Consider the following 25,638-nt stretch of genomic DNA (forward strand, 5'->3'; position numbering starts at 1 on the left):
ATTCATATTTGAACTGACTGTTTATAGTTCATAATGCATGAACAAAACCGAAAGCTTCTGTGATGACTGCCCTTGTAATGTTCACCATGTAACTTATTCACTATGTAAGAATTTGTTCTCCATGTAAGAACTTGTTGGTTATGCATCAGAAGATTGGAGACTGACGAAAATTAGGCTTGGGGTGGCTTAATGATTGTGCATTGAGCGTTGACCCCCCTATACAGAAATTTATTGTTGTTAACAACCATTTGATCAATAAATATGAGAGATGCCCTCACACACAAATATATATATATATATATATATATATATATATATATATATATATATAAACAGACTTCCAATTGTAAAATAAATAAAAAACTGGGATGTAATATATAGCATAAGGAATATAGTCAAAATATTGTAACAACTTGGTATGGTGATAGCTGGTACCTAGAATTATCATGTATATAAATGTTGAATTACTGTGTTGTACACCTGAAACTAATGTAATACTGTGTGTCAACTACCCTTCAATAAAAAATAATTATCCAGGAAAAAAAAAAAAATAAAGACACAACTCCAAATCCAAGAATTTGAATTTAGAACTGAACAATTGAACACTTTTAAAATCTAAGAGCCATATATCAGTAAACAATTGAGTTTTAATCTTTGGAAAGTAACTGTGTGCAATCCTCTCTGTAAGACATGCAAGTAAAAAAACATCTGTGGTCCTATGATGGTAAATAATACTTAAATTTCTATTAAATATTGCTTAATTATTGAGGAGAAAATCTGAGACATACACAGAAGTTCTGATAAACAATGTATCAAACCCACGAATGGAGACTATTCCTGGAAAACAGAAACCAAAGTTGTTCTTGATCTGCAGAATGTTTGTTCTATTGTTTTGGTTGCATAGCCTCAGTGCTGAAGAATGGATTTTTGGAAATGACAATAAATACTGTTTATGAGACAAAAGAAATGAGATTGACGTCTTCCTTCCCTTTGTAAAGGGAATTCTGGTATCAAGATAAATACTAACCCTAGCTGCAGATATAAATTACCTAAAGAGCTTTAAATGATGTCAGAGTTGACTCAATTAAATTTTCTGGATGCTCTTTTAGGACAACAGTGTGACATTCGCAAAGTCAAATTTACTTAAAAGGTTGAACTAAAAGGGAGAGCAATTACTGAAAACCCAGAAAGAGGTGATGATCATTTTCTAGTACAGGATGATAGTATGCAATGCTGCCTCAATAGTGTCAGTAGAAATTCTGGAACCAATAACATGAGCATAATAAAGAATTAGGACTTCATGAATTACAATCTATACATTTAGAAGGAACTGATTAAGGATACTAATAAGTAAACTAAAAAATATCAGTTTCATATATGACCTGATTACCAGTACTTAAACAATGCATACAGGGTTCTATTCCAATCATGCACTCTCTCACTCTTTATGTTGGTTTTATTTTCAGAAAGACTCTCTATGAGGTTGGAAAATGGCTGGCAGAGTCTTTGGCCTCATAAGACCCTCAAAGCTTACGTTCAGGGAGAAAGTATGTATTTTTCCTAAGGCTCCAGGGAAATACCATGGAGAACTCTGATTGGACATACCTGTTGGAAATTAGCTCTATCTCGACAAATGATATGAATAAGAGGAGTTTCCTGAAGGAAGAGATGTTGGTATCTCTCAGTTTTTCTCTCTTTCACATGCACACATATAGTGCACCAGGTTTGTCTTAAGTATATTTTATTTAGTTTGTGAGGCACAATAATATGAAGCCAAATTTTGTAATGTTAGCCATCAAGATGGTGGAATATCATTAATTTTACCTTTTGGATATTCCAATAACTTTCTATACTCACTCAGGAATGAACTGAGAATTAAAATAATAGCATTTCAATCTATTCAAGAAAACTGCTCACTATTAGGTCATTTTCTTTAATCTACCTTGTAAAAAAAGCTTTACTTCAGGCTTTCAGAAGTCCTGGCTGAAGGTAAAATTATACTTCTGAAACTATAAAAATATTGCCTTGGAGAATACTTTGTTGGTTATATATGTAGATTACCTTTTAAACTATGTCTCTTATGAGGTACTAACATTGGCTTGGAATATTTTATGTCCTTAATAACTTGATTGATTTTGAGCAAAGTAAGTAAAACAGATTCATCATTTAAGTAAAATTCCATGTAAAGGTTTTTACCTAACATCAATCAGATCTTACTGAGGGCTTGATATACTTCTCTTTGATGTAACATTTCATTTCATTAATAATGGAAATAGGAATATACATCAGATCTTGAAATGAATTATAATCAGAGCCATAGATATAATTCCAGACCACATTCAAGTATAAATTTACTTCAGTTTCAGCTAATTTGATAAATAATCATAGCTTAAATATACACAGTTCTACATCCATTGCCATATTTTTTTTTTCTCCTAATAACCTCAAGAAGCACGTAAAATTATATTAGCACAAAAACTGACATGACAGAGTTACCTGCAGTGGTGTGGAGCAATTGGAAGGAGCCAGGACCTTCACAGTGGAGTGGGACATGATCTGTAGGGTTGGAAAGTCTAGGTCATGAAAGAGAGGGTAAGAGCACAGAAAACAGTTGCACATTCCAGAAAAACTCAAGGCAGATGCATTGATTATGGTATACAAACTGTATGGCTGTTGATGATTGTCCATCATGTTCAGTTCTGATGTGTGGGAAGGGAGTTTGCTGGGCAGGAATATGAGCTGCAAGTACCTGCGCCACAGAATACTGGGACAAGAGGACTAGAATAGAGTGTGCAGAAGAAGGACTATGGACACATCATTATGGGAGTACACCTGACAATTACCTGCAGAGCCAGGTAAACATATAACGCATTGTGCCGTCTGAGATAGGGCTACAGCATGTTTGTTTTAAAAGCCACAGAAATGATTCTCTGGTCCATGGTGATAGCCACCAGGTAAGAACTAAGCCTTGGGTAGGAGAATTATTGACATGTTTGGGAGCCAGTGTCAGACATGGGGAGCAAAGGCAGCAATCTGAAGCCCAGGAGATTAGGAAGGACGTGGATTTTAAAAAAGAAAGTAGTAATGAGTTCTTTGGTTCTTTTTGGGTTCTGGTCATATGTCACAGTAATGCACCCACTGGTCTGTAGGTGTACAGCTAGTTGAGGCATAGGACACAGTTGATATTAGAGAGGTGAAATATTAGTCTGTGGGTTTTGTAGAAATATAATGGTTAACAATGGCAAAAGACCAGTGTCTCTCAAAAATTTAGATAAGCAGTTAGCTTTAGGTATGTCTGTCATGAGTGAGATGGCCCCAACCACACAATGGTTTGTAATCAAAATACCTTATTTTTTTGAGAAAGAAATGAAACAACAAATAAGGGTGTCTGTGTGTGTGTATATATATATATATAATAATATCTAATACCAAAAAGGACAAGGGATATGAACAGATAATCAGAAAAACACTAATGATGAAAAAAATTATAAGATACTCAACCTTCCTGATAAAACAAAGTAAAATAAATAGAGTAAGCAGTAAAATCATAAAGCTGGCAAAAATTAAAAAGTGTTAGGACCTATATTAGTTTCCCATGGCTGCTGTAACAAATTACCACAAACTTGGTGGCTTAAAACAACATAGATTTATTCTACAATTCTGAAGGCCAGAAATCAGTTTCAAAGGACTGAAGTCAAGGTATTAACACAGCTGGTTCCTGCTGCAGGATCTACAACAGAATCTGTTTCTAGCTTTTCTACCATCTGGAACCCACCTGCATTCCTCCTCATATCACTCCAAAGTCTTGCTTTCATCATCATATCTTCTACTTCTATATCAGATATCTTGTAAAGATGCTTTTAATTATATCTGGGGCCCATCCAGATAATCCAGAATAATTGCCTCATCTCAAGATCCTTAATTTAATCACATATGCACCAATCCATTTGTCATATAAGGTAATATTCAACAGGTACTAGGGATTAGGGCCTGGTTATTTTGTGGGCCATTATTTAGCCTGCTGTCACATCTAATGTTTGCAAGGTTGTGGGGAAGTGTTTTTATAGACTAATATGCAGTACATAGCAGACGTTCCCTTACAGTATAGAGGATACAGATGGACACTTAGAAGGATGGTTACATTTATGAATGAAAAAAATGGAATGCAGTGTAAGTGTCCCTTATTATGACATTGCTTAAATTAACTACAGCATTTTTATGTAACAGATGCATATTTGGAAGCACATGTTAATTGTAGAAAATTTGAAGTGTACAGAGAACATGAAAATAGAATGTGAACTTGCCAACAGTAGAGAAAATCCAGTGCTTCAAATGTGTATATGGACATAAAGATTTTATACAAAATTGGGAACCTATAATATATTCTACATTATAAATTACATTTTAAAAATATTTTGATTATGAAATACATACAGAAAAGTGTGGAATGTAAGACTTAACAGCCTGCTGTTGTATCTCAAAGCAAGCAGCCATGTAATCACCACAAGGATCATGAAATCCAACATTATAACTTCAGCATCTCTGAAGCTTTCAGAGCATTTCCTCCCAATCAGAACTCCTTGGACCCAAAGGTGGCCATTATACTGAACTTTATGGTGATGAATTCTTTGATTTTCTTTATAACTTTATTGTCTGGGCATGATCATTGACACCATAATTTAGTTTTTCCTGTTTTTGTACTTTATACATATGGAATACCTTGATATATGTTCTTCCTGTCTGTATTCTTTCTCAACATGAATTTTTTGAGGTTTATTCACATCATTTGAGGGTACAGTGAACTTAACTTTCATTGCTGTGTAGAATTAAATTGTATGAATAAACCATAATTTAATCTATTTTATTATAGATGCAAATGTGTATTGCTTTCATTTTTTTGATTATTTTCAAAATAATGCTGCTACATTTCTCTTCTAATGTTAAGTGGTGTTTACCCTCGCTTAGTCAATCAAGAAACTTAGAACACTTTAATTCCATATATCCCTTTCCTATCTTTTGTCCTAGTCTTGCCATATTATTTTAATTTTCTTTATACTTTAAACCTTTCAAGAGATTTATGAATTTTTATACAGTCATTATTCATTTGGGTGTATCCACGTTTATTATTTTCATTTATACCTTCTTGTATCTCTTTCTTTCTTAGACAGTTTTTTTCTCCCCTAGGGAATACCTTCGAATATTTCGTTTAGTGTGGCTCTACTAGTGGCAACTCATCTTTGTTTCTCTTTATCTGAAAATGTCATTTCATCTTAATTCTTAAAAATGAAGTTTTATTTGGTGTCTGGTGAGAGCAGGCTTTCTGATAGACTGCGGTTTTCTGACTTGTTCTCACATGGTGGAAATGGTGAGAGGGTTCTCTGGGGTGACTTCTATAAGAAAACTAATCCTAGTTGAAGCTCTGCCCTCATGAGCCAATCATTTTCCAAAGGCCCTAAGCCTTAGTATCATCACACTGAGGATTAGGGCTTCAACATAGGGATTTGGAGTGGGGGTCAAAATTCAGTCCTTAACAAACCCATCTATTGAGTTCTTAATTTTGCATATTTTATTTTCCACTTTTTCAAATATGCTATGCCAATTGTTTATATTTCCCAGTTGTTTGCTATATTTATAATCTTTTTAAAATTCCTTTGAACCTGCTGTTTTTATCTCCTCAAACATAAGCATAATTATTTAAGAGTCTATGCTTAATAATTACAATATCTGGAGTCCTTTTTTTTCCCCCCTTATCTGTTTTCTGTGGGTTCTTCTTCATGAACTCCAGTGTGTGTTCTTCTAAACTCCTGTGTGTATTGTCTTTGATTATGTGCCAGACATTATATTTGAAAAGCTTCTTGCAGAAGTACTTTGAGACTTGGAATGTTTCTCAAAGGGGATTTTCATTTGCTTCTATCTAGCGTGCAGGGCACTAGGTACAGTGGGTTTTCATTACTTTTTGTAGTTTGTTGTATAATGTCACCGAGAATACTGAATTAGCAAGTATGGAACCATTGCTTCAAGGAGAAATGCAGAAGTAAGTTCCTGTGAGCCTTTTGCCACATTTTCATCAACCAATTGACATATATCCTTGTTTTATGTGTGTTTTTGTTTAAAGGCACCTTATTTTACATGCACACACACATGTTTCTTACAAATAATGAATTGCATAGTCTTTGAATCATTTAAAGCCTAGGGGCTTTGGAGGCTATTTGTATTATATAGGCTTATAAAATACATCCTTGTAAACCAGGCCAGTCTCATAAGCATTGAAAAATAGCTCTTCCACGCAACCCTTTTCCTGTAACACTTAACAGGTGTTTAAAAAAAAATTCACCTGTAGCCTTCTGATCTTTAGAAACTGCCTAGTTTGCAATTTAAACATTATTTTTTTAACCATATCAATTTTTGAAATGTGGAGGTCAGCCAGCACTAGGAAAGAAGGGCTTAGCATTTTCTTGACCTTGGGTATGACTGTAAATTCTCTGACTTTCAGCCTCATGACACTGCTGTCCACTGTACTTCCCTTATTGCTTGTCATCTCATGAATCCACAAATGTGGTTACTTTTCCATGGCTTCTCACACACTGTAGATGTTACTTTAGCACTTTCCTGAGTGGCCTCATATACTGATTGGTGAATTTCATTTCTTTTTCTGAATATGCTCTATTGTTGATTCATTAATGAACTCACAACCAACAGCACTAAAACTAATGCCTGAATGAAGCTTATTCAACACATGTATCTTGTATCTTCTACCCAAGGCACATTGCAGCCTCCTTGTGCTAGGAATACCTGACAGCACTTGAGCACTATGCTTGGAGGCCATTGTAAGCAACAAAATCAACAAGAAGTGCGAAATATGAAAAAGGTGCAAATAAGCAGACTGCAGAAGGGAGCCCTGTTTACATCGTGATGGTGGCAACAGGGAGGCAGAGCATCACCTAGTTCCATCTCAGATAGGAACATGCATGTTGAGTGATTCACATTTGCCATTCTGTTCATGTCCTTCGATGACATGAAAGCGCTGTGAGTATTGATTTGAGAGTTATAAATAATTTTTAGTGAATAGGTAAATAATTAGGATTGACTGTGGCTGGCATTTCAGGAATTGAGATTTTTGTGTCGCATGATAGCTTAAAGCTGGGATGCAGTCTGTGTGAGGGCATTTACTTCTAGTGTGTTTATTCCAGCAGTGTTGTCCTTTGGGCTCCCAACCCAAAACATGGAGTGCCTCACAATCCAACTTTTTTTTTTCCTATGCCTGAAGGTTTCAAAAACACTGCCTAGTCCCTCAGTCACTTTTTCTGGACTTGGTCACCAGCCTAATGGTAAAAATTTGCAGGCTTCTCTGAATTTCTGTCTGGTCCTGGACTTTGACTCAGTGATTCTTCACTAATAACATGCTTTCTGAATTTGTTATATCCTGATCACCTTTACATTATCTCCAGATGATAATCTGTGAAACTAGACTTCAAGGTCTTTATAACCTAGACTTTGAAAAATGTATTATTTCATTTTTGTGAGTTTGTTTTGTTAAGATGCAAGAATAGATCATACACTTGGGACTGATAGGAATGTAGTTTTTTTTGAGGAGTATAGACACAATTCAAGTTATTCTGGGAAGAGGTCAAGGTGAGGTTCAGTAGATAGGTTTTAGACTGAAGTCAATGGAGGGGTTGCTTTGTTCTGAGAAATGGAGTGTTTCTGGTGATGTTGTTGGGGAAAGCAGTAAGCTGCTGTTCGTCAAGGTCAGGATTGAGGGAGATAGTCACCTGGTAAGTAATCTAGGGACTAGGATGGGTCTGGGTCTCAGCAGAAATTGTAACTTATTCCTTGTATTGACTTGCCTTTATTATACCTTTAGCAATATATTATTAAATCAAACAACCTAGAATCAATTGTCCCATAGTAAACTATGGACACATCCATTTAATTCCTAGTAGGAAGAAAGAGAGTTCTCTTCCTCTGATGTCAGAGTATAGTACACACTGGAAGAGACAACTACGCCCAACACGGCAGTGGCCCCCACCACTGGAGGTGCATGAGTGTGTTAATTTCCTAGGGCTGCCATAATACAGTACCAAAAACTGATAGTTTAAAACAACATAAATGTATCATTCCATAATTCTAGAAGCCCTAAATCAAAGTATCAATAGGGCCTTGCTGTCTCTAGTGGCTCTAGGGGAGAATCCTTCCTCACCTCTTCCTTCTGTTTTTTGACAACCCTTGGTGTTCCTTGACTTGTGGATGCATCACTCAAGCTGCCTGGCTTTCTTCTCCCTGTGTGTCTTCACACTGTCTTCCTGGTGTGTGTGTCCATTTTTCCCGTTTTGATAAGGACACCAGTCATATTACATTAGTGCCTGATGACTTAATTCTAACCTGATTAAATCTGCAAAGACTGTATTTCTAAATAATGTCACCTTTAGATATATTGGGGGTAGGACTTCAATGTATCTCTTTGGGAGGACACAATCAGTCCATAACAACGAAGCATCCACAGAAGAATGTTAAGGAACTGATCCTGAACATGTGAAGAAGTGTCCTAGGAAACCTTCATATTCATGATTGAGGCTGCTTTTTTGTGGGTTAAACAGTGTTATAAAATATAACATAGTCAAGGTAGGGTATGTAACAGTTAAGATTCAGTCAGGGGAGCAAGTCACTGTGAGTTTTAGAATGAAGGATTTGTAGGATTTAGACCTACACAACTGCAGGATTTGGGGAAAGGAAGGTTCAGAAGGGAGTTGGAAGTTCAGAAGCCACCTAGTCTAGTCACCAAACTGGAGGTGAAAGGGAGAAGCTTATGGAGAATTATATGGGAAACTGTTGCTTCTATTTAGCTCTGTGTGGTTGTACTGGGCCAGGAGACATTGTCAATTAATAAGATGAGCAAGTAGGAAAAAGGGATGGAAGTGGAATTATGGAGAAACCGGGACTCATTGGGCCTACCAGCAATTGTCATCATCTGCAGATTTTCACTTTAACATTCCAAAATTTGCCCAACCTCCTCTTTTTGCCAATTCTAACCTTGAAGTATACAGAGAGGGAAATCCTAGAAACATAATTCTCATCTTTAACTACATGCCACAAGAGAAGGGCAAGGTGCTGCAGGGATTCACAAATTGCACATGAAACAGAAGTGAAATTTTATTACAGAATTAATGGAATTATAAGAGGGAGATTTGTGGAAGTTGCACTAAAGGGATTAGATGGTTTTATTTCAAAGACAAGGAAAGTTAATAAAGTGATCTATATTCACTTAAGGCCCATGAGAAAGAAAGTAAGCACTGCCTGTGACCTGGGTGTGAAGACTAACTTTCTGTTTTGGAAACTAAAATTTAGGAGAAAGAGATTATGTTTTCATGTACTGCACCACTGAGTAGCTCAGTGTAATTCAACCTACATTGGTGTATCAGATTTTATGTTCAAATAAAGATGCTTAACCAGGTCCCCTTCTCATTTTCCCTCCTTTCTTCCTGCAAAAGATCAGGTCATTTGTATTAATCAGAGTTCTTCAGAGAAACAGAAGCAGTAGGATGGAAGCAATGGCGTAGTTTTAGTCCAAAGGCCCTCAGGCTCAAGACTCAGAAAGAATAGTTGTTTCAGTTTAAATTCGAAGACAGGAAAAAGCCAATGTCCCGACTCCAAGTCAGTCAGGTAGAGAGAATTCTCTCTTAGGCAAACATCAACCATTCTGGTCTATTTAGGCCTTCAACTGATTGGCTTCCCACCCACTTTAGGGAGGCCCATCTGCTTTGCTGGTCTACTAATTCAAATGTTAATCTCATCCAGAAACACCCTGACAGACACACCCAGAATAATGTTTAGCAAAATATCTGGGTCCCCTGTGGCCCAGTCAAGTAGATATATAAAATTATCTATCACAACACTATTCTCAAAAACTTGCTCCTGCTCTGGAAAGAGCTTCTGAGTACTTCCATTATTATCTGAAGTTAAGGGGATTTAATTTTTTTTTCTCTATTTGAGTGTTTATATAGTCTTATTTCAGCTGTATTTATCTCCATTACAAATGTAAAAGAAAAAAAACTACATTAACCCGGGGGTCCTCAATGGGAGGGGCTGTTTTCATCCCGAAGATATTTGACAATGTCTGGAGACATTCCTGGTTGTCCCAGCTGCTGGGGGAGGTGAGGGGAGTTGACCTTGGGATGCAATGGGTGGAGGCCAAGTAGGCTGTTAAACATCCTACAGCACAGGACAGACAGCCCATGCAAGAAAGAAGGATCTGACCCAGAATATCAGCATTACCACTGGTGAGAAACCCAGGAGCTATAATCCAAGGGAGTTTTGAATATCAATTTCAGTTGCAGACTACCTTTAAACAGTTCTCTTTGTTAATTGAATAAACAAAAGAATTGAGACCATAAATGATTTCAGGAGCTAGAAATTAAAAAAACAAATTAGACGGGACAGGACATTTTCAGCAAGGAAGACCCTGATAACGATGACCAGAGACCCTCAGAGTTTTTAAAGGTCATTTTTCTTCCAAAGCTTGACTGACTTCCTTACTAAGCTGGTTTACCAGGTCTTCATTCATTTGCTCAATATGAAGGGTGGATAAAGTGAAGGTTCCTGTGGCCAGGATTCCCATCTGGCCCTGGTTGGCTAGCTCACTACACACGTGTGGGCAATGTGTCGTTATTGACTCTCTATAAAGAGCTCTGCCCAGTGTTCTGGGAGACATAGTAGCATGGCTGCAAGGCTGCAGGATGGCAGAGCAGAGGTTGGAGTAGTGGCAGTGCTGAGGACAGAGACTGAGATGGCTGCAGGATGGAGAGACCAACAGATTATGCCAGCTTTGAGTAGGAGATGCTGTTCTCTGAAACCAGTGCTTGAGAGGAAGGGGATCCAGTCATACCACCTATCAGGTAGCGGGAGCACATGTGTGCAAATTTTCAGCAGTGTGGGTCCATTATCTTTCAGGTGTGTGAGAAACGTGCTCACTGGTCCAAACTCAGTAAGTGGACATGGAGACAGAGAATAGTGGAGAAAGGATTTAATGGCGGTCTTGCGAGATCCGGTGTCTGGTAAGCAGGCACACCTGAGGCATCTGGCACAAGTTATTTATTCCCTAGCCCGCGAGTCTGTCTCCTGATTCCTCATTGGCTGATACTATAGGGTTTACATTCTTTCCTGGTTGGCGCTTAAGCAAGTTATATCCATATTAGGCTTTCCCTTACATTTGTCTTAGTTTTATTGGCAGGTTTAGAACTTCTTTCTTTTCCCAAATAGGTATAGCCCGTTCCTTATCAATTCTCCCCACCTCCCTGCCCCAACTCTTAGCCTGAGCAACTTCCTGGCATATTTTTCACCTTTGTTAATACCTTACTGATAAAATGTTTAAACATCCTGGGGGAATAAATCACATTTAGGTTTTATGCTTTTTCTAACAAGGTGGTACTCAGGTATGAAGCATGTCCCTGGTGAGGTTTTGTAATACTGCTGTTTTGTATTTTCCAGATGATTTCAGGGGTGAGGTATTAGAACCATGGTCACTGTAGAGGACTGACTGCTATTTATGGTGGTATTTCTCAGGGCAAGTGTTAGAGTAGGGCATGTTTTGGGGATGCTGTCACACTTGCCATCTACGCACCATGTCCCCAGGCCCTTCACCCCCACACACAGAGTAGTGCTTACATTGTGTCTAGTTTAGTAACACAAATGGTAAGTAAGAACATTAGTTTGTATAGGAAAAAGTTATCCTTTTTAGAATAGTAAGATTTTTCAAACCTTTATATTTTAGGAATGCAAATCAGCTACTTTATGCTTCTAACACACAAAACTAGTTCATTAGAAAAGCTGGCCAATTTACATTGTATGGCACAGGCATACTTTTTTCTTGTCACTTTAGAGACTCTAATGACTTAATTTGATAAATTGGAGAGATATCATGGTTTCTTCTAAGTTTCTTGTCTGTGCTAATAAAGGGTTTCTATTTTACAATTCATCTAAAATTTAAAGATTTTATACTTGTGTTTGATAGAACAGCGTCATTTATTTCAGACTTCTTATTTAGGGAAATGGCTGTATTGTCTATTTCTATTCTTGGAATTGGAAATACAGATAGGCATGTCATAAAAATAGCAAAGCATTTATTTCAGAAAATACCCTGAGTACAGTAATTGGTCACTAAAAAGATAAGGTTATAATTACGGCTTTTCTGAGGATGAGAACCTGAGGATTTTACAAGATCATTTTTTTGTAATATCTGGCAAGCTTCATTTTCACAAATTCTGTTTTAATATACATATGGGCTTTTTCATTCTAGGTTATTTTATTTCTAATATCTAGGGGACTATAGTCTTTCTTTTATCTACGAAAGTGAATGTGTAATACCCTGATATATTTAGTACACTTTTTATGTTCTGGTGTTAGCTGTGCAGAAAAGCACATAAATAATTGAAATATCTTCCCTCAAAAGAAGATATTGTATTATAATTAGATCATTAACTGTAGTGAATTGGTCATATTTACAGGAGAAAAAAATCTATATTTTTCTTGGTCATAAACCCCTGGTTTATATGTAGACAAAAGAAATTGTACTTGATAAAATTTTCTATCTTGGTGAGCAGTTTGGTTCTTCTCTGTTTTCCTGTACTCCTATTTAATTCCAGTGAATAAATATTAAATATTTATTCTGTGTCTCTCTCTCTCTGAGACCATGTACTTTAAGTTGCATTTTTCCCTCTTGAATTACTTCACCTTTTGAGGCTGAGTTTATGTAGAAAGCACTCACATTACAATTTTTCCCCCTTAACGTTATTTTCTTGGTCTATCAGTATAGTATTTTATGGTGACAATATCCAATTGGTGAAAGCAATTTGAAGAGAAAAATCATTCCCTGGGTCCTTAAACAAATTATTTACATATACTTCTAAACAGACTTGGCTCATTTGTAATCATCTGCTTTTTGCAGATGCATACTACTATGATTGCTGGAAGTACCCTCTGTTTTTTTCCCTCAAGATACCATTATTTCTTTAAGTAAGCAATAGTCTACTGTCAGTGTCCTGGCTTGATAGTCAACAGGTTCTGCATTTGACTGATGATATATTATATGGCTTTGATTTACATGCTTATAAGAAATTATGACTTGTCAACTGGTTCCTGTTTCAACTATAATGCACATAAACATTCTTTTACCAAAAAGCTTTTTTAAACATTTAAAAGATAAGCTTTACCTTTAAGATGCCCCCTAAGGATTGCATGTTTGATGTGAGCTAGTTTTTGCTGTTGAAACAGTAGAGGACCAGTTGGTATATTGAGCTGTGATATTTGAAGGTTTTCTAATAATATTCAGTGTGATGGGCCAGAATCCCTGGGTTCCAATATATGCAAATCTGAAATTTTGCTAGATATTGATGAATTGCTTCTCACAAAGTTAATTTACACTTCAACCACAAGGGACTAATATTCACTCAGAAAATCAAGAGAATTTGGTAATGTCAAACTTGCACTTTTTTTTCCCCAATATGATTAGTATAAAGTGGCAATTCCTTATTGTTTAATTTGTATTTCCTAATTTAAAAAATATATTTATTTGCCTGTTTTTGTTTTCTTTGTTCAGTGAATGGCATGTTCTTATACATTACCTTGTATGAATTGCATGAATTGCAATTCATGTATTCTTGTATGAATTGCATGAATGTATATATTGCATGAATTTGTTTTATTTAATAGGAGCTCTTTTTTCCAATTATATGGATTATAAAAGCCTCTCAGATATAATGACTTGTCTTTTAGTAGTTTTCAGTAATTTTTATTTTTTACTTGTTTTATTGCATTGGCTAGAATTACATATTGCACATATAGAAGCTAGAGCCTCTGTATAACATTGACTAGAAGTGAAGGCAGATGCTTTTATATTTTTTATAGTTATTCTTTGTCAAGTTAAGTTTTACTTCCTACTTTGACAAGAGTTTTATTGTAAGTATAATTTCACATATTTTTTTCAATATAAAATGAGGTATTCATAGGAGTTTTCTGCTTTAATAATTTTAAATGCTGAATTTCATTTGCAATTTTAAACTTCCTGCAATGCTGAGAAATAACCTGCAAGGTCGTGATAGATTTGGCATGATTTGATTAAAAAAATTTTTTTTAATGTCCTCTTTCATTCCTGTTCCAAAGACAGTTAATTTTGTGCTCCTTTTTCCACTGGAAGGGATCTTTTTCCAGCTTTCCTTATATCTAAGTAGGTTCTTGGGACTAGTTCCTGTTAGGAAGGTTGAGCAGAAATAATAGAAGCCACCTGTGGGTCAAGTTGGTTAAAAGGGTATATATTTCTCTTCATTTTCTCTCTTCTCTCTGTCATGTAGATCAGAAGTAGGCAACTAGGGCATATTGGCCAAATCTGGTCCTTGGCTTCCATATGTAAATTAAGGATGTTTTTTATATTTTCAAGGATTATTTTATAAAAAAAGGAATATGTAGCAGACACCATCTTAGGCTGTAGAGCCTGAAATATTTACTATTTGGCCTTTTACAGAGAAAGTTTAGTCTAGAGAAAGAAATCTTTTCTGGGAGCTCCGAGATGGAGTGAGCTGGTTTCCTCAATAAATGAGCAGAGAACCTCCTGCTAACTGGAATGTCTGCATTCAACTGTTGGATAAGTAAGAAATTAACTTTTATTTTGTTTAGTCACTGACATTTTGAAGTTTATTAGCAGTAAGCATTACATAATAAATTTTAATTGCTAATATTGGTAATTTACCTAGTTTTTTTTGTATTGATCAATCATTGCAGAGATTTGTGTTTTATTAATATTTCTAAGAAACATCTTCCGTGTCTGATACTACTCTGTATCATTTCTTTGTTTTCTATTTCATTAACTTATATTGGCTTCAATATTTGTTACCTTCTATTTGGGTTCAGTATTTTGCTGTTTTTCTAAATTCTTGAGTTGCTTACATAGATCATAATTCTTAATATTTGTTATATTTTCATTTTTGTATTCTGGCCTATAAATAATACTCTAAGTATTGGCTGCATTTTACAAGTAGTTCTAATTATTTAATAATATTCGTTATCATTTCTTTAACCCATGAATTATTCACATATGTTTTAATATGTTTCTAATGTATGAACTTCGAGGGCCCAGTTTTGCCATTGTTTTCTAGTTGTACTATATTGTGTTATAATATTTTTGTTGAGATGTTTTGGGACCTAAGCCCAGGTCAGCTTTATAAATGTTTCAGGGTTGTTTCCAAAGTGTGAGTGTATCCTGATATCTTGTTGTAGACATATGTACATATATTTCTTAAGTCAGCCTTGTAAATTATACTAATCTTTATTAATTGTCTTCATGATCTAGCAATTGGTAGCATATAGAATAGGTTTACGTCTCCCATTTTTTTTACTGAAATTATCTAAATTTTCCCTATGATTCCATCATTTAGAAATATTTTTAGTTTATGTTAGGTTATTCTGAATTTGTTTTTGTGTGTGTGCATTGCTTCTTGGTCATATGTTATGACCTTATTATTTATGTCTAAAAATATTTTTTTTTGCCCTAAAGGCAACTTTCCATTATACTAGTATAGCTATCTAGCTTTACTTTGCTTAGCACTTCTTTTATATATATTTCTCATCTCATTACCAGTAATATTTCTGTGTGTTATGTTTTAGAAGTGTTTCCTATAAAAAGAATTTAGCTGAATGTTTTCTCCTCTTCAGTTCTTTGTTTTTCTTTTTAATGTATCCCACTAAGAACACACAGTCTTAGATCATAAAATCCCCTGAAATGATTCTGCCCATTGGATGCTAATGTTATCAATTCAATATGCAGTTAGTTTAGTTTGTTTTAATTTTCAATTTTAGTAATTAATTGTTCCATTTGATTAGAACCTGGTGTCTCCTCACTTTCCTCTCCTTCATTTGAATCAATGGCATTAGATTTTAAGTGTTTATCTTTTGCTTATAGCTATGACTTGGACTTTATTCCTTGATTATCAGCTTCTTATATTCTTTGATGTCCACCTTTGAGATAATCAATGAACTGTTTCTTCTTTCCCTCTCTCTATCTTATTTCCTTATTTTTTGGTTATTTTGTTATTTCTACAGTATCAGATCATATGGCATTTATTTATCCTCTATGAATAGATATTAATTTAAAACAACAAGTATTTATTATCTCACATAGTCTTTGAGGATCAGAAGTCCATGGGTGGCTTAGCTGCGTAGGGTAAGCTTAGAGTCTCTCATGAAGTTGCAGTTAAGCCATTGGCTGGCATGGTGGTCATCTGACAGCTAAACTGGAGCTGGAGGACACATTTTTGAGATGGCTCAATCACATGGCTATTGGCAGAATACCTTATCTCTTGTTGGTGATTGGCAGTAAGTCCTAGTTCTTCAGCATGTGAACTTTTCTTCAGAACTGCTTGAGTGTCCTCCTGGCATGGCAGCTGGGTTCCTCCAGAGCGAGGGCTCCAAGGCAGAGCAAGAGGAAGAAGCCGCAGTATCTTCTATGACCTGGTCTTTGGAGTCATATACCATTACTGCTGCTCTTTCTGTGTTTATTAGAAACATGTCACTATGTCCAGCCTACACTGAGGGGAAGAAAATTAGGCTTACCTCTTACAGGGGCAGTGTCAGAGAATTTGTTGACATATCTGAAAGTAAAAAACAATACTGTTAATCCCCTGGCCACAAAGTATTCTCATATGCAAGTGATTTCTTCTTCTGGACTCTTAAATATTTTGTAGCATTATAATATCACTTTGAAATTGAGGATCTTGTCATTTAAATCAGTTTTGGGTGCATCTGAGGCTCTTTGAGTATTGTTTCATTAGTGCAGCTCCTTAAGTACAGTTGCTCTAGATCGGAATGGCTATTCTAAAGTGATAAACTATCTTCTACCTTATATCTGATCATCTGATGATAAGACAGGCACTAAAATAACTTCTCAGAAATTCCTGTTAAAAAGGGAAGAGGGTTGGAGATGCAAGGAGTCACTCATCTACAACAATTCTAGAAACTTAGCTGGGTAAACATTGGAAATTCCTTGATTAGGACTCAGTTCTACTCTTGCTCAGGTATAATATTCATGGCTTCTTGCTGAATTCTCTGGGCTATTGGTTTCACACTCTGAGTCATTCTCCTTTTCCAAGAATGGTAGCTCATATTTGCAGCTACAGAGTTGCTCAGCCATGTTCATGCCAGAATTGTAGGGGTCTAAAGACCTCTTTCATTATGTATTATCTCTGTACCTTTTATTCCAAGCTGGAAGCGTTTCTGAAAAGATAATTCTATTAAGAACTCAGTGTGTTTCCTGTGAATAGTAGTGGGGATTCACTCCATTAAATAGAAGCCATGCCCACAAATCTCTTCAGGATAAGCCCCTTCCTCTTTCTCTTAAGCTTCTACTAAAATAGCTGAGGGATAAAGCCCTTAAGCTTCTTACAGATAATATTATTGGGAGATAAATCCTTATGTTCTTTAGAGTGCCTTTGTCTGACTGAATGTACTCTTAGGCACCACTTTAGTGTTCTCTGCAGTCTTAAGGAATAGTTTTAATAAAGATTGAAGCCCTGTACTGCTTCTCCATTTGTAAGGAGTCCAGCCCTCACTTAACAGGAGGGGAGTTAGGCCCCTTGAAAGGAGGTATATCAAAGAATCTGTGGACATGTTTTAAAACCACCAATCCCCAGCTTTGTTTTAATCTTAGATCTGAGTTAAATGAACTCACTGCTATTAGTTTTTTCTCTGGTTTCCCCAAGCACTTACTGGTTGAATGAAGATTTCCTCAAGTAAATTCTTCAAGAAGAACATGTGGGTACCTAGTTCCTGAGTTCTGCTTTTTCCAAATTGTTTTGATCCTGAAAGCCATCAGCAGGGCTAGATGAAAATTTGTGCATACACTCATTTCCTTGAGTACCTTTTAGACATTGCTTGACTGTGTTCTAGAGTTCAGTGTGTTTATGTGCAGATGATTATGACAATCTAATTTTCTTTCCTTTATAAGTAACTAGTTTTTTCTTTTCTTTTTTTGCCTGAAGACCCAAAGCATTTTTAAGTCTAATAATTTTGTCAGCATCTGCTTCATTTTACCAGGGATGCAATATCTGCTTGCAGTGAATGCACAGGGCTTTTTCATTTCTAGAAATTTTCTTGAAATATATTATGATTTTAAATACTTGTGTTTTAGTTTTCTTCTTCGGAGAAAAATACGCATATGCATATACATATGATTGTTATGAGTTGAATTGTATCCTCCCCCAAAAAAGATATGTTGAAGTCCTCATCCCATGGAAACAGAAAATAGGATCATATTATTTGGAAATAGGATCATGATAGAAGTAGTCATTTAAATTAAGATGCTGTCTTGAGGAGAGCAGGTCCAATACAACTGTGTCCTTATCAGAAGATGACTGTGTAAGGACAGAGACACCCCGGAGAAGCTGAAGTGAAGAACATAGAGGCTGGAGTTATAGAGCTACCAGCTAAGGAACACCAAAGATTGCACCACCAGAAGCTAGGAACAGACAAGGAAGGATTCTTCTAAAAGTTTTGGAGGAAGCATGGTCTTGACACCTCGATTTTGGACTTCTAGCCCTTCAGAACTGAGAGATAATAAATTTCTGTTATATTAAGCCATCTACTTTGTAGTACCTTGGTCCACCCTAGGAAAATAATATAATGATCTACTTTGCCTGACTTTTATTTATGTATTTTTTTCTCTGATTCTTTTTATCTTTATTTCTGTTTCATTTTCTCTTTGCAAAGATTCTTTTTGTTGCTATGTAAAGAGCAGTTTCTTTAGCATAGGATTCTTTATTGTAGTCAGGGTCCTTCTGAGTTTTAGTGTCAATCTTGTTTCAGTAGGACCATGTTATCATCTGTCCCCTTCCCACTCTTTCATTTACTAGCAGGTGCTCTCTCTGAGCACCACCGCCTGCACTTCCCAGGGAGTGTCCTCTCCTTCCCCAGTAGCACTTTATAGAACTCTTTATTTGATTTTGCCAGTGTTATGACCTACCAGGCATCATTCCTGCTTTCAAAAGTTTCTTTTCAGTGTGGAGCTTTCTTCTTTGTGGGATTCACCCTGACTGGTCCTGCATTCCACCTCTGTAGAGACTCCGCTACACAATTTGGTGCCTCTCCTGCTGGACTCCCCAGACTGCTCTGGTCTGGTGCCAGGATATTGTTCCCCCTTTACTTATATTCTGGAGCTTGTGGGACTTTCCCTCCTAGTAGCACTGTGAGTAGTGGTCATGGATGTTTTTATTTGGAAGTTTATTTATATGAAAGGCTGTAATTTGGGATCAATATTACATAGAAAGTTGAAGTGAAGCTAAAATACTAGGCCTCCTAACTTAAAGAATCTGTGTTTTCATTTGTTTGAAGCATACAAAATGACTGTCCCTGTTTCTTGAAAATAGGGATCATTGATGCTATGACAATTCTTTATTTTTATGAACTCAATATGGCCTTAGCCTCTATTTTATCAATTCATAGGTTTTTAACATCATAGTAGACTTCTATTACCTGCATAAGATACAGGTAGGCATGGATTAAAATAAGGGCTCATATATGACAGATGCCAAGACGCTCAACTTCTTCAACTCCATTTTCCTTTTCTATAAAATGGTTCTAATAGTAGTCATTTTGCATTGCTGCTCTTAGTTCTATATTTGATAACTTACATGAACATATTTTTAGCATAGTTAATTTACAGTATGTTACAGGTATTCAAAATTGGTAATGTTATTATTCAAAGTCACATAATATTATAGTCAGTGAACCACTTATATATGAGCTAACTTGGCTTATGAGCCATTTTAGCATTATTAAATTGATTTAAACCACAAAGCCCTTCTGAAGTCCTGGAATGCATCCACCTGCCAAAGGAAACTGAGAAGGTGATTAAAAAGTATTGGTCAGAAAAAGTTACTTGCAAATGAATTTTCTCACTTAGCATAGAATGGCACATGCTGACACATTTTATACTCAGCAATCTAGAGTCTTATAAGCCTTGGATTAAAATGAAAAGAATTGTATTGAGAAGTTTGCATCATCCACTTCAGGAAATATTACAACAGCTCCTGCTATGGACTCAAGTGCATTTAAAGGGAATATATACCTAAGTACATTGTTCACATTCTACTTGAAAATAATACTATTTCCTCTACATCGAGTGTCTAAGGACCTCATTTAATTCTTTTGTGGGAATACGAAGCTCACAAAGAGAACTGATGCCGTAGAAGACTGAACATCTTATTCTATGGAAAACAGAGACAAGTCAAGTTGCTATCCAGGTTTTATTTGAATATTTTTTGTTATCATATTTGTTTTCACTTTAACACAAGTGAGTCCCAAACCTGGCTGCCCATTAGAACCACTATTAGAACAAACATATCCCTGAGCATCTCCCATACCTGATGAAATATCATGTATCTGTTACAAAGCTCTGTGGATAATAGGTGAAATTGTAATTAAAGATTTTTGGATTAGTCTATATTTCCTTGGATTTGGGTTAAAATGCCAAAAATTAGGTAGTACAGTTAGGGGCGTTACAACAATTTAAACCCTTGTCAAAATGTGGCCCATGAACTGGTAGCATCATCCTTACCTGGGAGCATGTTAGAAATGCAGAACATGAGCTTTTCCTCAGATATGCTGCATAAAAACATGCATTTTAACACTATCCTAAGTGATCCATAAGCATATCAAAGTTTTAAAAGCACTGACATAGGTCTTTTATAAAACAGAGTTTGACCTTCTTATCCAAAAATTGGACATAAAAATTTCATGTACCAACCAGAGTGAAGATGCAAGATCAAAAGGGAAATATTGCTGGATGCTTTGTCTGCAATATAAAGATTTTACTGTAATTGCAATATAAAAGCCTAGTTCATTGTTTAGTCTTAAGCTAGAAATGAGCTCACACACTACCACTCATTATTGCTCTGTTGCCTATTAAGATTTGCAGTTGGGAAGCTGGAGGAGTAAGTCTGAGCTGTACTTTATTCTTACTGACATGTGAAGTTTGTAACAGAGGCAGCATCAGTTACAGCAAAGAAAAAACTAAAAATGAAAGATCGGTCTTTCGCTTCCTGAGAAAAATCATTTTCCAATGTGGAACATTATTTAGTGAGCAACTGAATTTACTAGTTCATCCTAGGCTTTCCCAATTAGCTCCATTTGACTGTCAACACTGCCACGTGCATTTGTACTGCTCTCTCAAATTTCTTGCCAGATCTAGAAACGCATTTTATAATTTTTTTTCCATCAGGTTGCAATTCTTTGAGGGCAACCTGTATTTTTTTTTGCTTTTTATAGCATCCAATGCTCTCATTTGCCCCATCGCATGTTCCTAGCATAGTTCTTAGTAGGGTGATAAGTAGTTAGGGTGAACACATATCCTGATTCAGTTGGGGCAATCTTAGAATACATCTGCTGTCCCAGAGTAATTACAAATAGTGTCCCCTTTCACTTTCAAAAATGTTGTGTTTAGAACTATAAATTATGTGGCTTCCCTATCAGTAATGGCGGTGAAACTGAGCTGTGGGTAATTTTGTCTAAGGAGATCTTTTCCTTCAGGGGAGCCTCAATAGCTATTGCTAAATGAGGTGACTCCCCCTCTCCAGGTTACCATTGCCCCATTCCTTCTTCCTCTCTGTGTTACATCTGTTTTTGATCAGTGTGAAAAAGCAAAAGTTCAGAGGATCAGAAATGATTGCCAAATGTTTTTGGCAATAAGTGTATTGGAAATAAATCACTACTCTATTGTAGCCTTTTAATTTTATTTGAATTTCTTATTATTCTTTAATGTTTTTAAAGCTGATTATATTATATATACTACATGGGTTTTTTTCAGCTTTATTGAGGTTTGACAAATAATTTATTTCAGTTTGACAAATAAGATTATCAGATATTTAAAGTATAGAATGTCATGATTTGATATACATCTAAGTGTGAAAGGACTCCCCCTGTAGGGTTAATTAATGTATCTATCACCTCACATATTTACTTTTTTTTTTCGGTGAGAACATTAAAGTTCTGCTTTCTTAGGAAATTTAATTATACAATACACTGTTATCAATTATAGTCACCTTGTTATACAAAAGCTCCCCACATGTTATTCATCTTATAACTGAAACTTTGTACCTTTTTACCAGCTTCTGGCTATTTTCCCTCTCTAGCTCTTGGCAACCACTTTCTATTCTGTGTTTCTATGAGTTCAACTTTGTTTTTTTTGATTCCACATAAAAGTGAACTATGTAATATTTATTTTTTGCCATCTGGCTTATTTCACTTAGCATAATGCCCATAAGTTTCATCCATGTTGTCACAGATGACAAGATTTCCTTCTCTTTAAAGGCTGAATAATATTCCATTGTATATAACTATAACTTCTTTATCCATTCAGCCACTAACAGACACTTAGATTGTTTCCATTATCTAGGCTATTGTGGGTAATGCTGCAATGAATGTAGGAATACAGATATCTCTTTGAGATATGGTTTCATTTCCTTTGGATATATACCCAGAAGTGGAATTGCTGGATCACATGGTAGTTTCACTTTTAATATCTTGAGGAACCTCCATACTGTTTTCCATAGGGGCTGTACTAGTTATATTTCCACTAACAGTGTTCAAGGGTTCCCTTATCTCCACATCCTCAACAGCATTTGTTAAGGCTTATCTTTTTTATAATAGCCATCCTATTAGATGTGAGGTGGTATCTTACTGTGGTTTTGATCTGCATTTCCCTGATGATTAGCGATATTGAGCTCCTTTGGCCATTTGTATATCTTCTTTGGAAAAATGTCTATTCAGGTCCTTTGCCCATTTTTATACCGAGTTATTTGCTTTTTGCTGTTGAATTTTATGAATTCCTTATCATTTTTGGATATTAATTCCTTATCAAATATGTGGTTTGCAAATATTTCCCTCCCATTCAGTAAGTTGCCTTTGCATTTTGTTGATGACTTCCTTTGCTGCGTAGAAGCTTTTTAGTTTGATGTAGTCCCACTTGTTTATTTTAGTTTCTGTTGCCTATGCTTTTTAGAGTTGCCAAGACCAATGTCAAAGATATTTTTTGCTGTTTTCTCTAGGAGTTTTATAGTTCAGGTCTTATGTTCAAGTTTTTAATCTGTATTGAGTTGGTTTTTGTGTATGGTGTAAGATAGGAGCCCAGTTTCATTCTTTTGCATGTGGCTTTCCTAAAACTTTCCCACTTTTCTGCAAACATTATTCATTAAAGACATTGTCATTTCCTCAGTGCATATTCTTGGCTCCTTTGTTGAAAATTAACTGATGCACAGTGTTATTTCTGGGCTCTTTATTCTGTTCCATTGATCTGTGTTTCTGTTTTTAATGCCAAGCCATACTGTTTTGGTTACTATAGCTTTGTAACATATATGCTGTTTGTTTTTTATGGTAGTTTCTTTCCTCTCCACCTCACTCCATTCCTTTTGGTTCCTTTATGCCCCTCCATCCACAATCCATCCTCTTCAAAGTAGCTGATTTTAATAATGTCTTTCTATATTTTTCTTCATGATCATAAATCAAGAATATATATATATATATATATATATATATATATATATATATATATATATATATATCTCCTTATATTGGGTATTCTTTATCATTACTCTTTTCCTCTCATCAAAATCTTGTAGAAATCCATTTAATTAATTATTTCAATAGCTGCTATTCAGGATGTGGATGTATAATTTGCCTAATCATTCCTCTGAAATTATATTCAAGCTGATTCCAGTTTTTCTTCTTACTGTTTGCCATTATAAACCATCCGCATAGTAAATGATCTTTGATAAATTTATTTATACACTGATGATTTTATTTTTATGTAAAGTAGGATTGATAGGTGAAAGTTTTGTGTGTTAGTATGTATTTAATTTTAATAGATGTTGCCACATTATTTTCTAAAATGATTATAACAATTCATTGTATTGACCTTAATTTATTTGGTTCCTCTGACTCCAAAACCAAAATTGGGTCTTGGATAGTGCAGAGGATCTAAGGTCTTCTTTCCCTAAAACCCATAAATGAAGACTTTTGAAGGCGAAATTAGTGTTGCCTGGATTTACTTCTTCATTTCCATAGATCTGGTCACTCCATTGATTACACTATTATGACCACATGAAATGTACATTTTCTTCTCTTTCTTGTTATGATGTTATTGGCAGCATTATGTGACCTGGGGCCACAACTTATCAACTGCTGACCTTAGAGAAGTTAGCCTACTTTATCCACCTGTGACACAGGAAACATTAGATTTAAAGGTGTGTTTCAGAATTGAATAAAATAACATAGAAGAAAGCACATAATGCATTGCTTAATAATTTTTACTACTTCTTATTCTTTCCTTTTTCACACAATATTGATAAGTCTCCTCGTACCCACTGGCTACCTACTCCTGTCTGCTGTAAAATATTAACCTTCTCTTCCAGTCCCTTCTTGGTTCTTCTATCTTCACATGGTTTCTGGATGAATTTATCTATTTCATAGTTTCCTTTACCACATATATCCACATTATCCATATCACTAGCCTAGAACAATCTCTTGAAACCAGACTCAACTGGAAAATTCCACAGATATGTAGAGCTCAATATCTTCAAATCTGAATGCTTTTTCTCCACATATGATCCATTTTTGTATTCCTTTATCTAGCTAACAGTATCATTAACCACCCAATCACACAAACCAGGAACTTGAGAGTCATCCTATGCTCCATCTCCATTGGAATCTTCAAGTAACATGTCACTAACTCTTATCAGTTCTACCTTCTAAATAATTCCCAAATCAATTCTCACTCTGACTATAGTAATTTAGCTCTCATTTGTCTCTGAATTGACCTTTCCACCAGCTTCATACTTCTATATTATCATACTTCATACTTTATACTTCTATATTATGGCCAGAATATTTGTTTTAAAGTGCAAATCCCATTGTGCTACCTTTTATGCATACGGTTAGTTCCAAACTTCTCTGCTTGAGATACAAGGCCTTTGTGACATTGACTTTGCTTTCTTATCAAGCCTCATCTCCTTCAGATTTCCACTCCTACTCTTACACACTCACACCAAACCACTGATAGTTTTAGAGGCCCAATCCTCTCTGTAATTCTTTTTCTTTTTATATGTGCCATGCGTGCATATTAGAAAACATCTGATTATCCTTCAAGACCATGAATAAATGCTAACCTCTCTAAAGTCTTTCTTAAAATCCAGATAAAATTGATCACTCCTTCCTTTTGCTAACATCCTAACATAAAATTGTCTCTATTACTGCCATAATAAATGTTTGGGGGAATAGCAAGATTCTTGCAATAAATTAAACATGTCTCAGGATGACTATTTTGAGTGGTGACATGCATTTGGATGCAATTCTAATATGCTTGGTAGAAAAAAAATCCTTTTCATTACTTTATATTGACAGTGTAAACACAGCAAGTCTGTTACAGGAACTGAATTTGGAAAATTATTGCAGTTTAGAGATTAATGATATTTGTGGAAATATATTTTTTGTCATTAAATCAAGAATCAATTCTTCATTGTCTCTGTACACTTAATAATGTAGTGGGTAGTCCCTCATTCTCAGCAAATTGCTTTCTCAGAAGACTATGTAAATATCCTGCTAATTATA

The 25,638-nt window shown here is 35.5% G+C and overlaps 1 protein-coding gene across 1 annotated transcript in view; it reads right to left on the minus strand.

Moving 5' to 3' along the window:
• RALYL (RALY RNA binding protein like) overlaps nt 1–25,638 on the minus strand; it is a 772,833-nt gene that overhangs the window by 8,587 nt on the left and 738,608 nt on the right. Inside the window, exon 9 of the mRNA XM_057497924.1 lies at nt 16,597–16,634. Within this exon, the coding sequence (XP_057353907.1) occupies nt 16,614–16,634 (21 nt within the window). The 3' untranslated portion in view covers nt 16,597–16,613. The remainder of the gene's footprint in view (nt 1–16,596; nt 16,635–25,638) is intronic.

Source organism: Manis pentadactyla, chromosome 3, assembly GCF_030020395.1.
Source record: "Manis pentadactyla isolate mManPen7 chromosome 3, mManPen7.hap1, whole genome shotgun sequence".
NCBI lineage: Eukaryota > Metazoa > Chordata > Mammalia > Pholidota > Manidae > Manis > Manis pentadactyla.